General features: G+C 35.3%; 1 protein-coding gene across 2 annotated transcripts in view; it reads left to right on the plus strand.

Moving 5' to 3' along the window:
• The window catches only part of LOC124633146, a 152,094-nt gene that overhangs the window by 98,811 nt on the left and 34,981 nt on the right, over positions 1-18,302 (plus strand). The window contains exons 1-2 of one of the 2 annotated variants that reach the window (XM_047168272.1): positions 15,428-15,553; positions 15,718-15,962. In XM_047168272.1, the coding sequence (XP_047024228.1) occupies positions 15,918-15,962 (45 nt within the window). In that variant the 5' untranslated portion in view covers positions 15,428-15,553; positions 15,718-15,917. Of the gene's footprint in view, positions 1-15,427; positions 15,554-15,717; positions 15,963-18,302 lie in introns of those variants that run through there. The other variant, XM_047168271.1, reaches the window with a different exon arrangement.

Raw genomic sequence — 18,302 nt, forward strand, 5'->3', positions numbered from 1 at the left:
ACCATCGCGTGAGTGTGAGCACGCCTTAAGCGGTTTAACAGGGCGGGTGGTGAAAGCAGGCAGGTGAAGAGTTCGCGCCCTCCTGTCTGCCTGATGTAGAGGTGCTGGAACCGACATGTTTCAGCATTAGCTTATACCTTACCTGACTTGCTAAGAGATTACGTTTCCATTTCCTTAGGCCTTTGTTTACGAAGTGGCGATTGTTTGCCGTAATGAAAGTAGCCTTCACTTTCTCCCTTCTATAAGGACGCTGCTGTTAGTTAGCCTGAGATAACTTTTCAAGTATAAACACTCCTGCCCCGGGGAAAGCATAGTGAACAAGTAGACATTGTTAAAAAACAATACCTTTCAAGTTTAGTTATTTTCTTTCGCAACACGTGTTAAAATTGATCAACAATTCTCATTATTACAAATCGGTCTTACATTTAGAAATCAATTCATGATCTGATCTCGTATGTAATTTATTCTTTCAAAATTACTTAGAATTTAATAATTAGCGTCGGCTCTTTTATTTTGTGGGCACTAACATAATTAACGTTGCAATTCTTCATTAGTAGAGTAATAAAATGTTTCAAAAGATGTCGAAACGTCAATGTAACATGTCTAGTAGCCACACTAATTCAATGTTACTTTGTTTTATTTTTATTGTTAGCAACAATTAATTACTGCATTTTTAAATTGTGTGAAAATGTGTTATTATAGAACATGATAAAGTAAGTTTTATATGATACATGTTGTGTTTGTCTTTGCCTGCGTTTTAATAAGGGTGGAGAAATGAGAGGATATATTAACTAGTGTATATTAGTCCCCACAAACATAAAAAATATGGCTGCCTTATTGCAATACAATTTATTATAGGTACTTTAATATTCTAAATGGATTAAGTACTTTTAAGGCCACCTCACTCAAACGACATTCCATATTTGAAAATAGCATTCGAATACGTAATATAATTTTAAAAAAATGTCGCCCAAACCGACTACAGCTGATGACGGGGTCAACGCTCGCGTGGTCATGTCTATCGTAGATTTAGTTTGTAGGCAGTATTTCACAGGGTGGTGAAACGCACCCGTCACCCGCGGAAAGAGTTGGCAAATGAATATGTATGTTCATAGGTACAGATTTTTTTCGTACCTATCTATGGCCACAGAAAACTTTTTTTGGTTGTTTCTTTCATACTGGTGGATTTTCTACTAGGTTTTTCCATGCGTAGCAAGACCGTGTATACGCGCGACCAGTTCCAAGCGGTAAAAATCTGTTGAGCGGTTTTAAACCTCAGTTTTTTTACCGGCAGTTTTTTTTTGCTGTCTCGCATTTACGCGCTACAACGTCCGTTCAAGTTCAGCGTTGTCACTCAGGAAACCGAGCGGTAAATTCGCTAGTGTGAAAATGTAATAAAGAAAGATTCAGTGTAATAATGTTTCACCAATATCGATTTAACGCATAATCATGAGACGCTAAAAGAACTAGCATTAATACTTCGAGGTACGAATTATCCCTTAACATACTAAGTGACTGTTGCCAGACGTTCGGACAGATACATAATCTTGCCTTTAGTTCCAGTACATCGTAAAGCAATGCTTTTAGCTCTCGTAACACTAACGACTAAATAATATGTACTCAGCCTTTCTATTTGTTGACTTAAAGAGCAATTGCTTGTTATGCTAAAATAACTTCTTATTTGCTCAACGTTACATGGTTTCGTAGGTCTGTGCAATGTTAGGCGGGATATATTTTGCGGGTTTTGTGTTGAATTAAGTAAGTGCATATTTCGGTTATTTGCTTGATAAATAGGTAAATGTTTGATGGGTTATGATTTATTTGCCAGAATAAAATAAAGGTAGCGCCATGTCCTGTTCATGATTGGGTAAATAGAATAGTCATGAACGTTAGTTTTTGTTTAAAAAACGGTCGTTTAAGTGTTGAGTTTGGCATTTAAAATAAAATTTCAAAATAAAGATTAGCCCATTTTTCATCCGTTGTATAAATAAATGCAAGTGAAAAATACGCTCACATTTTCTCCGTTAATTTGCTGGATATTTATATTTTAAAGTCTCTTAAGTTTTAAGTAAACGAAAAATATACGTTACGGTGATATAAAAAAGTAAGCTAACACTTGGGCTCGTAAAGCTCGACATAATTTTATTTAACACTAAAAAGCGACCGCCGAATATTTTACGAGTTTAAACCTTAAACAGCATAAAACGAAAAGTGAGGTCGTGTGCTCGAGATTGTTTCATAATATGTGAAAGGATGCCACAATTTATACGAGACATACCTATTACTTTTGAAACAACTAATTCTGCATGTTTAATTTTTACATGATTTTAAAACCATTAAAACTCAATTCAAAAGTATATAACATTTAAGGACACAGGTTCACGTTAACAATTATAAAATTGCCGTCCAAAAGCTTTCCAGTTCTGCTTATCACGGTAAACAAATTACCGTCAAATGTCATCTCTGACTTCCATAGAATAATAAGTGCCATGCCGGCTCACTCAGTTACTTCCATATTTTCTTTCCACTCGCAAATGATTATGCAAATTGTCCAACTTTATTCAAAATATAAAGCTACTCAAAATTTACGATTCTTAAAGGTTCGTAAATTTTCAGTAGCCGTTTACCGTCTAGACTTAAAAACAGCTTCGTTCAGGAGAAAAATAAAAACAACACAAGGATATTAAAATCTGGGTAAATGAATAAGGCATTTAATTAAAAAACGCGTAAAATATTCAGATGAGACTTCTTTCTGTAATAATAGGCTAGTATTTTAAAGCGGCATAATTAACATTTATAAGTAGAGTGTTTGCGATACGTTTATTGTTGGCATGGCGTTTCATAAACAGAGTTTGACTTCATGTATATTGAAGGATTGAGCGTTATTTGCCGATTCCCGCTGACACAGTACAACAGCTTCGGAAAATACGAAATAGCGACTTAATCCACATCAGATATGTTGAACAATAAAGTGAATGTATACCCTACAATAAACAGTGGTTAGGGAGTGCGTGTCCTGGCTTGTTTTTTGCCCCCCGGTTATCCTCCCATGATTTATGCTGTGCCTGCCCGGAATATGATTACCAGTTACGTGTCGGAAGTACCCTTAATGGATATAAACGTTGTATTTAACTGTCCGGTAAATACTGGCGTTTTTGTGCGCCTTTGTACCGCTCAATTGTGACCATATTATGGACCGCTTATTGGTTTGATCGCACACAAATTTGTGGGCTCTTGATAAATGTTTATTGCTGTTGATTTTATAGATGGGCGTAGTTATGTGTTTTGTAAGCGTCTTGCTGAGTTTATTTCTTATAAAGGACATTGTTCCGGCTCCATACATGTTCTGCCTAAGAACCGTTCGAATGGAAAGTGACTTCTATAAACTCTTAAAATTATATGGAATCCTATGAAATAAGTTTTCACGAACGGACACTTCAGGAAACTAAAATAATTACGAAAAAAGTTAATATTTTGAGGTTATAAATAAAAAATAACCAAGCTTGCGTGAAATATCAGAGTAGTATTATCAAACTACACTATACAAAAAATCAACAATACTATGTACAGCTCTATATGTTCTCTTCTAGATCTAGGAAAAGACTACTCTACTAGATACTAGGAAAAGAGATAGTAAATAGTCAAGTTTAAGATAATTCTTTGACAATGATCATTTTATAAAGTTGCATTTTCTGTCTGTCCCTTTGAATGCTTTAGATCTTTAAAACTACGCAATGGATTTGGGTGCGATTTTTTTTAATAGATAGAGTAGGTCAAGAGGAAGGTTTACACCAAGGTTTTACATTGCCACCGTGCGAAGACGGGGCGTGTGACTAGTTTTCATAAATGCTTAGAATTTTTATGAAAAACAACTACCTAAACGCTTTTGCTTTCAACGTTACGTTTCTTAATATATAGTGAATCCACTTTGGATTTGTGATAAAACGCATAAGTTTCCAAAATGGAAGAGTTCCATTCACCACAATTCATAAAATATCGATATTATTACGATGGAGAATTATTTATTTAAATGATTGTTACTACTTTTATATTAGACAGTTACCTAGCTATCTACATGTGGCGGGAATCGAACCCGCGGTCTATTACCAAGAAGGCACAGACCATACTAAAAATGTCATTACCACACAAAATAATTTAACAGTTAAAGTAAGGTTTACCAATAACAATGAAAGAGGTTTTCGAGGATGTGCAATAAAAACAATTATTTATATTCAATTAAAGGTTTTTAATCATCAATATTTCTCAATAATATATCTAAGAACTGAGCTTTGGTATCTCGCCCAGCTTAAATACCAGATAATAGTCATTATGTGGGCACAACAGCCCACTGTTCTACGCCCAACGATACAATTGCAACAGTATGCCTGATGGTAGGAGCTTCTTACAAAGTACACAATTGCGTCCAACAGTTCATTGCATCTTATTATGCTCGACTGCTTCAGACCAACACGTCGTACATATAAGGTCATGAGCTTCAACCTGTAATAATAAATACAAAAAATCATTAGTAAATATCAAGTAACTTGCAATTGTGGCAATTGATTTGAAAACCGAGAAATTGTGTGCTTATGAAAACATAAGTAGGTAGTAACATTCTTATCAAAATTAGAAAAACACTTTCGTAGACCACTTACCATACGGGGAACAGTCCATTGTTGTATGCAACGAAGTATATCTTCGTTTTCTAATACCAAAGAACCTCCAGCAGATCCACAATTTATACAATATACTATATTCTGCATCCATTGTTGTAATTATAATATAACTAAATTCGATCACAGACAGAGCAATATCCGAAAATGCTAGTAAAATCCAGTTCTTTACACAAAGCCGAGTCTACCAAGTACGCAATCTAATCGGAGTCCGTAATCAAGCCAAAGTTGTTAGAATAAAACCATGAAACGCATAGAAAATCACAAAAGAAACGATAGTCGCAAAGCAATCAAACCAATCAAACTGACTTCTAGCAAACTGACTGAAGTACACCAGTGTTGCCAATTACGAAAACTATAATCCTACTCGAATGCCAAGCTAGAAATTCGCGATTCGCTCAAAACCATCTTAAAACATTATACAGAATACTAGCTTTTTTCTAGCTAGTCAGTTTAGGTATTTAAATGAATAAAGTGTTACCAACTAATTTTAATAACCGACTTCGGAAAGTAGGTTCTCAATTCGATCCGTATTTACTGAAATCCCGAAAACTTCCGAAACTGGCAGCACTGGCTGACGGAAACATTTTATAAGGCATCAATAATTGTGACCCTACTTTTTATTTGGGATTTATTTATTTGAAGTGTCCGTGGAATACTAAAATATGTTTCAAACAATATAAAAATAAATAAAAATTATAGTATAATTTATATTCACATCGGTTCTTAGGCCAAAATTGAACAATGTCCTTTAGTGTTGTTTCTATGACGCCCCACCTAGTAACAACTTTATTGTTTCATTTCATAGTTCTTAATAACATTTATACCTTTGTCACAAAAAACAATATACAATAAATATATCTAGTAATTTGATTAAAATAACTGAAACAAAAAACTGAACATTTTCGATACACATATCCCAAATGAAGAGTATCAAGCGAAATTCGATTTTACTATGATTGAATTTATCCATTTCCCATTGTGTGGAACATTTTTATGTTTTCGTAATGATGAAAGGCTTGTATTTTATTTTGATATGAATAAACAGTATTTGGTATCTGTACTGTGTATAAACAAATCCTTTGTGATAAAGTATGGGAAAAGTGTGAGTTGGAGGAAAATTTATTGTTTTACTTGAACAAATTCCGGCTAGCACCCTGCGCCTGTCATGTATCATTATGCACAAGTGTACCAATGGTAATCCTCAAACCCAACACGTTATTCCTACAAGCGAGTTTGCCAAACAAAAATATGTAAATCCATAACTTTATTAACGAACGAAAGTCCCAACAAATAAGAAAATAAACGAGGAACATCCCGAAGTTAGTTTGTATAAAAAAAGAAACATATCGTTAGTTGAAAAGTACCGCGATTAGGTTCTACTTAGTTCTTCTAATTTTTGTTGTGGCATTGCATCGTCCGTTAGTTTCCTAATGAGGAAAAACGTTCCTCCCAATGATACTCTTGAGTAACACGAACTTCAGCTACTTCTGAGCAAGTTTCTCGCGCAATTAACTAGCTTGATACTCTTGATTTTCCGTGATACATTTCCTTTTGTAAGCTTAGTGGGTACTTAACGTGCGATATTTATTGCTTCCGCTTTACACTTCGTTTTACTGTGAATTTTGTCTAGTCTAGTATTAACTGGCATTCCCTCAGAAATTACAATAAATTATACTGTTTTTACTTCACTCAGTTAATGATATTAGAAATGGACACGCAACTCTTAAGAAGATAAAGCGAGGGGTTTAATATAAGTCAGACTAGTGTTGCGCTATAAAAAGTAATAGGCAGCCCTAACTCTGCAGAGATTAATGCAATGTCCCGGCCTCAAGCGATACTCTCGTTTTAGCTATCAACGTAACGGGAAACTGGAAATAATTGGCGTAGAAATCGCAGGCCGCCGATAAAACAAGACATGCGGAATTACGGATACGTAAGGCTGCCTTTTAAGTTCTGTCGTTTGGTAACCTCCCGCGATTTTTAAAAATATATATATATGCTATTTGAATCTTTTTGAATTTAGAATTCGAAAACAAAAGAATGTTTTTAAATAGGTCGAATAGTTTTATTGTATCGTCCATTCAAAGGTGACAGGTCGGTTGCAAAAATGGAAATGTGTAAGGAAAATTTGAGTGCGATAATTTTCTACAACTTTAAAAGGGGATTGTCGCGACTTCAGTACTAGAAAGAGATTAATTCTGTATTTAGTGATGTAGCACCATTCCTTAGGACCGCAGAACGCTGATATTTAGAATTTCAACCTGGGCACTCTAGCTTCAGTGACAAGCCTCGTGAAGGTCGTCCAAAAACCGCCATGATGCAAGTTTATATCGAGGCTGTGCGGCAGCTAATCCTCGCAGACGGACATGTAGCATATGGTGAAATAGAGGCATCCGTGGGCATTTCAGGGACCACAGTCAAAAATATCCTACACGAAGAACTTGGCGTAAGATAGATGATCTCTCCATGGATACCACATTTTCTTAGCGACGACCAAGAAACAGCCCTAGTAAGTTGGTGACGTCAAACTCTGCAGCGATTCGACCGAGGAGAGTCAAAGCAGGTCTATGATATAGTTAGTGATAACAAGTCCTGGATATACGCTTATGATCCGGATTCTAAGCAGCAGTCAGCTGTCTAGGTCTTCCAAGACGAGCCAAAACCGACCAAAGTCGTACGCTCGCAAAGCACTTAAAAAAAAAATGGTTGTCTCGTTTTTGGCAAAGGGTGATCGTGTCGCCACTATTGTACTAAAATATCGCGACATGGTTACCGCTGACTCGTATACCATTGTTTGTTTGCCAAAAGTCATCACCGAATTTAGAAAAAACTATCCAAGACTTCGAATGATACTGCACCATGACAATGCAAGTTCGCGCACCGCCCGCCAAACACCGATGTTATTGAGTTCCCAAAATGTTGTAATATTGGATCATCCACCTTACAGCTGTAACTTAAGCACTAATGATTTTAATACATTAACCAAAATTAAGAAAATTCTTCGTGGACTACCTTTCAGCACACCTGAAGAAGCTGTTGACGTATACAAATCGGCCGTTTTGACTACCCCCACTTTGGAATGGAATAAATATTTAAAAACTGATTTGAATGCATGCAAAAGTGCATTAAATATCGCTAAGTATTCTTAAAAAAATAATAAACGGTAATAACCTATTGGATTATCTATACTTATTTCAAACGACACAACTTAAAAGGCAGCCCTCGTATAAATGAATTGAGAACTGAGGATTTTACAAAAGCATGTCGCTAGGTTACCTCGAATAACGTGCGACGTGCGTGCCTAACCTCACTTTGAGCGGTTTATATCATACTTGAAGCTAAAAGCGAAAAGTACACTTATGTAACGTGTTTAGATAGGGTCAGTATTCTCGTATATCGCGCTTTTTTGGGAGTCCGCTGACGCGCGTGCGATACCAGCAATAAAAATTCGTTACAGAACCCAGAGATGAAGACACATAAAAACACTTTATTATAACAGCCATGTAGCCGGATACATTGAAAGCCTGGGGGTGATCCGAACATACGTTATAACCGACGTTTTCATGTTTGTGAAAAATCGTTGACAAACTTTTTTCTAAAAGAGAGGCAATTACATTAAAGCTTTTTGGTACGTCCCGTCGCATGTATGCCTGGCTTACACTGAATTAGGTTATGGAACTAACGTAACAAACATTTTGGAGTCTTTTTTGTAAGGTTTTAACGTACCCTTAATTCTCGGAAAAATGTTACATAAGAGGTACATATATATTCGAAAAACCATAACTGAATCTCTCCGATAAACGAAGATGAGGTTAACAAGGATAAAATTTTACAAGTGTTACGCAGTCGCGGGCATGTCATTACGAACACGCCTAAGTAAACATTACTTTCATGAAGGATATAAAGATACCGTACCCACGCACGCAGCTGCATCTATTGACATAAAATTTAAGAGTTAAGCAGTTTTTGTCTTCGTCATAAAAACTTAGAGAGCATCGAGTCATCTTAAGAAACAAGCCATGTCAGGAGGGGGAATTTTCTTGTATTTTTGGGGCGCGCTAACAAGGGGCTCCTACATGACCGGAATATTTTTGTCACCAATTTCCTCAGGCGAACGGCTTAACGCCCCGGAAAAAGTTACTTAGACTTACCTGGGACTCTTCGAGCGCTGTCAAGATATCGTATATTTTATGGACCCCGCCTGAATGCCTGCTATATTTCTTGACGGCGACGCCTCCGAAATAGCCTTTCGATTAGGTTACTGCTTTATTAACATGCGTGGCGTAGATTCTTGAATATTTAGACAGGTACAATTTCGTAAGTTATTCAGGAGATCGGTAGCTAAATGAGGATGTATAGAGACAGATGGTGGCAGTAAACAGTTACTTGAGATATTCTTCAGTGGATCGACGGGCCGGCGGGTGGGACCTATATATCACTTAAAACGACAGAGCATAAATCTATGGGGGCTGTCGGCTCGTTATTTGTAGTCGCCACGTGAACCGCCGGTTTCGGGTGAATATTAACGATATCGCCAATTTTCCGCAAGCTTAGTCGCGTCGCAATTTCTCGCCAATTGAACAATCGCATCGCATCGAGGGGCGATGTGCCGTCGAACAGTATTAACCCTGGCCTCGTGTAAAAAATGTTCATACTTACATGCTTTTCTCGATCTGCCGCTTTGGGCTCTAATATAAAAAAATCCAATTTCCACACCGCGAAATGAATAAAAATATTTTGCCAATAAAAGTAGAAAACTTAAATTCAATATAGAATATCATGAGGAAATCGATTTCCGATGCCTATCTAAAATATTTTACTACACAGATGTTTTACTCGGAAGTGCCGCCGTGCGCGTATTTGCAATAAAGGCGAATTATTCATCGGAGACAGTTAAAGTTAACAATTGAGTTCGCTTCTGATTCTCATGATATTTATTACAACAGCAGCCACAAAATTAACATCACTATTTTACATTAACAGTGTTCTTAAGAAGACATGCCTACGGCATTTACAAGGTGCTTCCTCAATTCACCATCTATCGACTAGTCTGACACAATAATTTTCTTTGTTGTCAGTTTTGTTACACGAATAATAGCACCCACAATTTGTACAGAACGATATTCCATACAACACTACAATGGGCAGCTTTATCTTCGAGAAAACATAAATAAGAAACATTCAAAAACACAAAAGAATTTATCTTGTAAGTACTCTCACAAAAAGAAAATGTTTAATTATTCAGTAAACGAAAGTTGACAGACAGCGAAACGCGAAATCACGAACTTTTATAATAATCACATTTCACGTGGAATCATTCGAATTTTTACTTCTAATTTGTACGTGTTACCTATTCCCAATTAAAGTGTGCTGTTCACTAAAGCGGTGTTACAAACATTTTTCGTTTGCGAGCACTGACCGATACTAATCCGTGATCGTGTGCGCTTAAATGTTATTTTTACGCTGTGCTGGACTGATAGATACGCTACAATGGGCTGCCATGCTTATTTGCCGAAGTATTAATTGGATTTAATTAACTAGATTTATTCGCGGCTTGCTGATGTAAAGTTGCGATTAGACGCCAGTATTTAACGTCCCCTCTCTGAAGTGATTGATCCCGACTGTTATTGGCATCCGTCTCAATCTTTCCAATTTGTCTTGTCTTTGAACTTGATAGTTTCCGTTCAGTAGCATGATCTGTCTATTAAAATTGACTGTAAAGGGCAAATACTATCAAAACGGAACGATATAAAAATTGAACAATACAATACAACATCCAGCGTGGTCATGACGTATCCAGTACACCCCATTGCAGCTTTCAAATAACGTTTAACGTATGAACTTTAGTTATTATACGGAAATATTATTCAATATAGCGAGTTGTCAAACGCACTCGGGTTGGTAGGGCTACCGCATACGGTGCTATTCAATGACATGTAGGTACATATGTTATAAGGCTCACCGTCACTGCCTGTGTTCTAGAGTTTTTTACTAGCCTAAACACATAACGTGGCGGTTAAATGTGACGATTTTATATCTGCTTTTTTTCGTAGATACTACCTATATATTTATATATAACTACATCTCACCTATCTGATTGGTAGCACAGTTACACAACACACAACATATTATCAGTTGTTGCTTCACTAAAAGTTGTTTCTACAGCTACTGAACAAGCCTTGCTTTTCCTACCCTTGAAAACGTCAAATAAGGTTCTTCATTAATAAGTACTACTTAGAACTTTCAGCACGAATGGCCTTACTACAAAAACTTTAACCACTGTTTTACACTTGTCTAAAAAAAATGTGGCTCCAAAATGAACCATATGTCAACGTCATAATTTGACATTTTTTTAGACAAGTCTTAAACTGACGTTAAAAAGTTTATGTGGTAAGACGGATAGTGTTTTAATAAGACTTTAATCAAACCTCAAACTTCTGAAACGCCGTACGTGAATTCCCCGAGCACTATTATAAAGCAAGCGATTGTATCCAGCCTCCCGATATAATTCATCTGAAATAACTTTAGCGTTCAACTTTTACTACGACATAAGTTTACCGAGGCTTCGTGTTGTAATAAAGTATGTTTTGACCGTGTATACAGACGTCTGTCATACTTTATGTGATGTTTAACACTGCTCAATGCTTTGGGAGCGTATAGTGTGATAAATGGTGTACGTACACATTTTATGGCGTAGTTATTATTGCTTATGGCTTCGCAATGTGCTAATAAATGAAAAACGACTATGTTAAAACACTGGTGGTTTCTTAGGTATTTGTAAACAGGGACTATAAATAAAATTTTAGGTTAGATAAAGGCTTGTAAGTAGCAATGAATAGTTAAGCTTGTTAATCAGAAAGGGGTCAAGAACAATTCAAAGAAAACACAACTTTCCCTGAGATTTCGTCCGGGATCTGAGTGTTTGTACTTAAGAGATTTATGTTTGTTAACCCATTTTGTCATGTTAAAGTCATTGTTAGAGTAAATGACGTCATGATGGAAAACAAATGACGGTTCTCTAAAGGTCAGCATAATTACGTTGGGCTGTCCTCAGATTAGAGATTTTCTACGATAAGAAAAGAATATGAAATGGTTATGTCACAAATGATAGGTTCTTCATACATAGTTTGTTATAGCCAATTATGGGACAAAACTTATGACCCTCAATCCTATTGGTGTCACAAACAGCTCCCGTTTATCATAGAAGATGAAGTGCTGTATCTACATGAGGGTATTAAGTATATCTTAGAACCTAGCATTATTATATGTGTTCATCAATAGAGAATTATTCGCTAGCTTATTTAATCATTTCTACCTTAATTTAAGGAATTACTTTAATCAACAAAAGTTGTCTTGGAAGTCTCTTTTGATTACTATTAGTTTATTTCTCAAAGCTTTATTAATCAAAAATAAAGCTATTCAATTATAGTTCGGCCATTCAGAGAATGCGTTCCTGACACGTCGCGATTGAACTGACGACGTAACTTTGCAATGGCGTTGCAGTTACGATAAAAATATTTTTGCTGGTTGTTTACCGTTTTAACAATTGAGGAGCATTAAAACAACATTATTATATCAATAATCAATGAATGTAGTTACGTCGTCAGTTCAATCGCGACGTGTCAGGAACGCATTCTCTGAATGGCCGAACTATAAGTAGTTACATTTCATTCATCAGTAGCGAGATAGAAATGTATGAAAGAAGAATTAATGCTGCGACCCCAAATCAAAATTGGGATAAGGGCAGAGGAAAGATAAATGAATTATAAGTACAAGCTACCTTCTAAGCAAAAATACAGAAAAAACTCTGAAGCAATAGTTTACGAAAAAAACAATACATGTTGGAAGTTGTCAATTTCAAACATTATCGCAATGCGTTAATTACTATTATTACTTATTACAACCTCGTAAGGACGTGTGTTGTTATCGTAGTTACATCATTAGAACGCAGCGATGTGTCAGATGTAATTGAACTGTTAATAAGCGTGGGTGCCTAAGACGGATGTTAAGTAAAAATAGCCGGGATATCCGTCTTGTTCCTGTTAAATGAGATTACATGAATTGTAACTAAATTGTTTTTGTTGGTACTTTTGAAGAGTTAAACTGTTATTGTAGCTATTACTTGATAATGAACTGGGTGTAATCCTGATGTAAATGTATATTAAATTAAAAGTCATTTTTACAGTGAAGTAATACTAGATAGTCAATTCTTCTTTTTTGCTTGTCACAATATGATATGGTATGATACATAGTTTTAATTTTTCCCCCTTTTTTATTTTCGTAAATATGTATGTAGATTTAGTTTAAGTGTTATCTAAATATGTGTTATTTATAACTTAAATAAATATTTGTTATACATTATTTTATATTTAGACATATGTTCTAATTGTTGCTACTAGTTTCACTTATCAAGTGCGCGACGTAAGTTTACAAAGCGTCTCTACTATTCGAGCCAGGCAAAAATGAAGTATCAATCATAATCAATTATCCAATTAATAATAGTTCGTTTGTATGTTTCATGAATGATTTAATGAACGAATGGGTCGTGTCAGTCCAACGTCAAACGCACGGCACATTATGGGAAATTTCCCAGGAGTGAATGGAATCTCATTACTTGGTGCACATGTGTAGTTGACAGACGAATGATTTCATACACTATCATGATCCTCGGACATGGATATTGCTTTTTCCGAAATTTGATGGAGTGTGAGCGATGGCCAGTAATAGCTACTGACATTGTTATTAGAATAAAAGGATTTTTACCCTACTCAAATTGCTGATGGAAGATAATAACGTAATTTTCTCTGATCACACGCACAATCTTAAGTAAAAAAGGTCGTTAATTTATTCATGTATTCAATTTCTATTGAAATACCACAACACTATGAACATGTTTTATTCAAAGGGCCCGATAATATCTAAACGCATAATTAAGTTTTCTACCCACATCCTGCGAAACAGGTGTCTTTGCGCGATCTAAATATGTACAATTAGTGCCAAGAATAACATTCCCGTCTGACTTTCGCAGAAAACAGCGCCTCTAATTGAATTGTGATACCCGCAGGCGTACCAAAACAGTCTCAGTTCAAACACAGTTGTAATACAAGAAATTCGATGTGTCTACAAGTTCTGTAAATCCAGACAAGAATACGAACATGAATATTCAGCTGCAGCGTGCAGTTCCACATTATATTCACGATAACAAGGTTCGTCAGCAGAACGCGGCCGTCGTCGCCTGCGAACCATTTGTGCTAACTCGACGGCGCCCTCCCCGCGACCCACACTTGTCTTGGCACCAGAATATATCGCAATCACATTATTCCTCCAACGAATTTCCTTGAAAACTTTCATAAGATCAATACGACTTACAGTCGAAACCTTAAAATTCTAACCCGCCTTCGCAAATCTAAAACTCGGACCAACTTTAAGGATCTTAACTGATTTCGTACAGTGTTTCTGTCCTTACTTACGAGGTTTCTAACTCCCAAATCCGGATACAACAAGTCCAATCCGACTAAACAAGTTCCAAGTGAAATAAGCACCCGTTGCACACATGCTCGCGCCTCAGGGATACGGGAAAAGAAAGAAAAGTGGCAAGCTCGCAGTTTCCTGCTGCATATGCAAGGGTGGCGGAGTGCGCGGGCGGGCGCAAATCTCTCTTGTTCAAAATGAAGTTACGGATCCGCTCAGAAATTGTGTTTTATATTTTCCCTCGGCATGTGACGGGAAAGAAAACTTTCACATAGTTTGAAACCTTTTTCCTTAGGAGCTCGCTTGCTCGTGAAGTGGGCGAAAAAAATGTCTTTCTTTCAATGTCGCTAACATCTGTGAAGTTAAAGCTGACGCTGATTATGATTTCATCGTGATAAAGTTGCTAAGAGTTGGATTACAGTTGAGTTGTTCGTGTAATTGATGGACTGGGGTAATTTAATGCAGTATTTTATACGAAGCTACTAATAAACTATCATCTAAGTAAAAACTCAAAAGCTTGAAAAACAATGCTGAAAAAGAAATGCTTTAAATAAGATTGCCATAAATTATCGACAGCGATGGCCCTTGCATACGATTAACAACGGAGCCCACAAACTCTCACGTTGCGCAATTATGCAAATTAAATCAAAATCTTTCATTTGCTTTGACATTTTGACAAGGCTTTTAAATGCCTTTATCTGCATAAAATGCGTTTAAATCTTGAAAGTAAAAGTTGCGGCGCGCCTATTGATCAAAACTGGTCGCTTTTATAATAATTATGCATTTTGAAACGGAATAAAATATTTTCGGTAGCTGTAGGCGTCGTCAAAAGCGAAAGTTAACATTATTCTCTATTGTATTCATATTATGTGTGAGTAAGTAACACTTGCCACGCAAATTGCATGTAGGCAGTTAATTTGCGCTGACATTGAGAACATTTCATAATAAAGCATACTAACATTTTTGTGTCACGATTCTTATCCATATTATATTCTACCATTAAAGCTTTATATTTTTCGTATTACTTACAAGATGAAAGATAAATCTAAAATAATTATGATTATTGCCTAAGAGACATATTACGTGCATCTCAATGGCTATCTCTAATGGGATGTAATATGTAAGATTAACACATAGATGATAAACAACATTGAAAGATCATTGAACTAAACATTTCGAAATGACCCAACAAATGTATGCAGTTTCTAAACAAGCTGCGTTACGGTAAACATAGCGAGAGGTTTAGACATCGGGCCCACACTGATCTTACTACCAGTCCGTTTACTTCGTGTTTCTAAATATCGGCATTCGTGAGATACCTACCGGTGAAGGCGATAGGTGACTCTACTGGCGAGCCTCGACAACGACGCACGCCTCGGCTCTACACCTCAACTTATCTCGGACAGGTGCTTAAAAAAAAAACACATTTTGACACTTCATTTTTTTTCGTTTAAATTTCGAATTATTATTTTTTTCTTTGAGGTCGCAATTATAAATTATAATAGAGTTTAAAAACTTTTTTGTTGTTTTTAATATCTTGAAAGTTAATTGTTGTTCTCTTTTGTTTCAGATGTGTTCGAAAGTGAGTTTGTTTGCTTGAGTGATTCGACAACCGAAAGGGAGTAGACCGTAGTGGGTGTACATTGAAATGTGAATTTTGTGTGTACAGTGTTAAAATTGAACTTTGTTCGTACGTTCTTGTTATCCCGATGAAGTTTCTCGTGTAGTTCACAACTGTTCGCGGAATTGGTTTATTGAAAATCTTTCGCAATGGAGACGGAGGAGTTGACAAAACTTGTCGATGGCATCTATAAGGTAAGAAACATAATATCTAACATTATTATTACAAACTAGTTAAAAAATGATATTATTTTAATTTCACCTGCACAATTTTTTCTGTTTTTATAATTAAATATTCTTTTATATTAATCTTACTTATTCTTAATCTGAAACATTGTAATACCTACTCAAATTTAATTTACCGAGATTGGCAGTTGTAAAGTTTGTTTACCACAAACAAAATTGTTTGTGCAGATTTAATTTTGGCTTCAAACTTATTTTTAGCGTTTTAATTTAAGTTGAAACATAAAAAGCTTTCCTTTAACTTTAAATGATTTTCAATTCTCAAATAATAGTTACAATTAATTGAAAAGCTCATACAGATCAACATTACGCTAACGATTTATCACACTGGTTTCTTTATACACATTCGTGTTACAGGATCAGTAACCGTAGTTTAAAGGCCATCTTTTTTACTTAGAGAAAAAAATTAAAGGTGAAAATAACACTTAATTGAATTCATTGAGTAGGATACCTCGCACCTGCCTAAATGTCAAGGTCGAACGGTCAAATGGAGGGACCAGTGTACCAGCTCGATTTCTCTATCACGTTTTTTTATTGTATAAATATGTATATTTATCGCATTCCTTAGATAGTTGCGTCGACTTTCGTTTCGAAGCTTTGTTGGGCATCGTTTTTATAGCACCAGTTTAGGCAAAAGATATGTTAATGTGACAGGATTCTTATTGAACTTTTTTGTTTGACGAAAATCGTGGGCGTTATACCGTTTCACTAGGATCTTAGGTTAATAATATGGAGTCTACCGTTAACTAAATAATTTGAGGTCTAAGAAAAAAGGCCAATTGGTACCAGTTTATAAGCTGGGTTTTTCATTGTCTATTTTTATTTGAGTACAATAGATTGGTCTATTAGAGACTTGTTAATTATATTTGTTGTTAACTAGATTGCCTTCTATTCTCTTGAGTACAGCTAGACTTTATTTGAGTAATTATTTTGGACATAAAATTATTTTATCATTATTTTTCTACTTTCGTTATACTCGATGTTATTTCTATCTTAATTTAAAAACTCTAAATGCTAATGTGGGTACATACATGTATAGAATAATTTACACATTTTCGAAGTAAAACTTGTTTTTTTTGTTATTAAGCGGCAGACAGACGGGGTCATTGCACTTTATACCTTTGAACAAACACGCTGATACTAGAAATTGTTATGGTTTCTAGTAGAACCTACTTTCTCAAGCTCAGTCATAGACACATCTGCTACTACATAACTATGCTAATATCCAATTTAGGTTATTTCACTAATTAATTAACATATTCAAGTTCCTAGTAATTAATCCTTCGTTTTCTAGAAGTTACGACAGCCTATAAATTAATATCTCATGAATATTTTCTAGATCTCATCAAGGAGCTAATTTCTTGTGATTCTAAGACTGGTACGCGGAAATAAATCTTTATTGGAACGTAATAAATAACGCTGATTGACTTCAAAACGTCATCGTTTATTCAAAAATATCCATTAACAATTATATAGAAAGTTTAACGTCTGGTATTTTTATTGAGAAATCAACAGCTATTGTGAATTTGAACAGTCGATGTCTCATGTCATGTTCACGAATTATAGGTATCGAAAACTTTCTCGTCAGCGTAAAATCAAAATATCATCAATGGAAAAGTGATTCAATTAAGCAATCTCTAACTTTTATTAAAGAATATATGAATGAAAATAAAATGTAATGTAAGCAATGAAAACTGACACCGAATATAGTTAATGGTTCGTATCGATTTAATTAATGTTTGATTCAACTTTTACGGCAAGAAACCTTGCTCAGTGTCAAATGGACAATAACAACATTGAGAGAAGAAAAAAAACAGGTTTTGTTTATTATGCCCACAGATACATTCATGGAATTTCAATATGAAGTTTTTAATAATCACAACTCATTAAATTTCATCTCATTAAATTTATTTTTGGATGTCAGAATCAGGCTATAACTGCAATATTTTGTAATGAATTAATAGTATTACTTACATAACATTTTGCTCTTTAAATTATTAATTGAGGTAAACTCATTGCATAATTTATTAATCTGTATGTAGGTTTAAATGTCCAATAAATTATATTTTGAGTTTGAAATAAAATATTTCCGAGTACATATTTACATTTTGGGGAATGTCAATTCAGGGGTACTTTAAATATACACGCGTGATTTAATCTACTCTGTTCTTAGCTGTTGTTTGAAGAGGCGACCACTTTAAAGACGTATTGATGGTAAAAAGATTGATCTATCAGCTTTTGTATAGCTAAACTTTCTGTGCATCAGCTTTCGTAATGCAATGAGAGTGTAAT

The sequence above is a fragment of the Helicoverpa zea genome, chromosome 9 (assembly GCF_022581195.2).
Source record: "Helicoverpa zea isolate HzStark_Cry1AcR chromosome 9, ilHelZeax1.1, whole genome shotgun sequence".
Classification (NCBI taxonomy): Eukaryota; Metazoa; Arthropoda; class Insecta; order Lepidoptera; family Noctuidae; genus Helicoverpa; species Helicoverpa zea.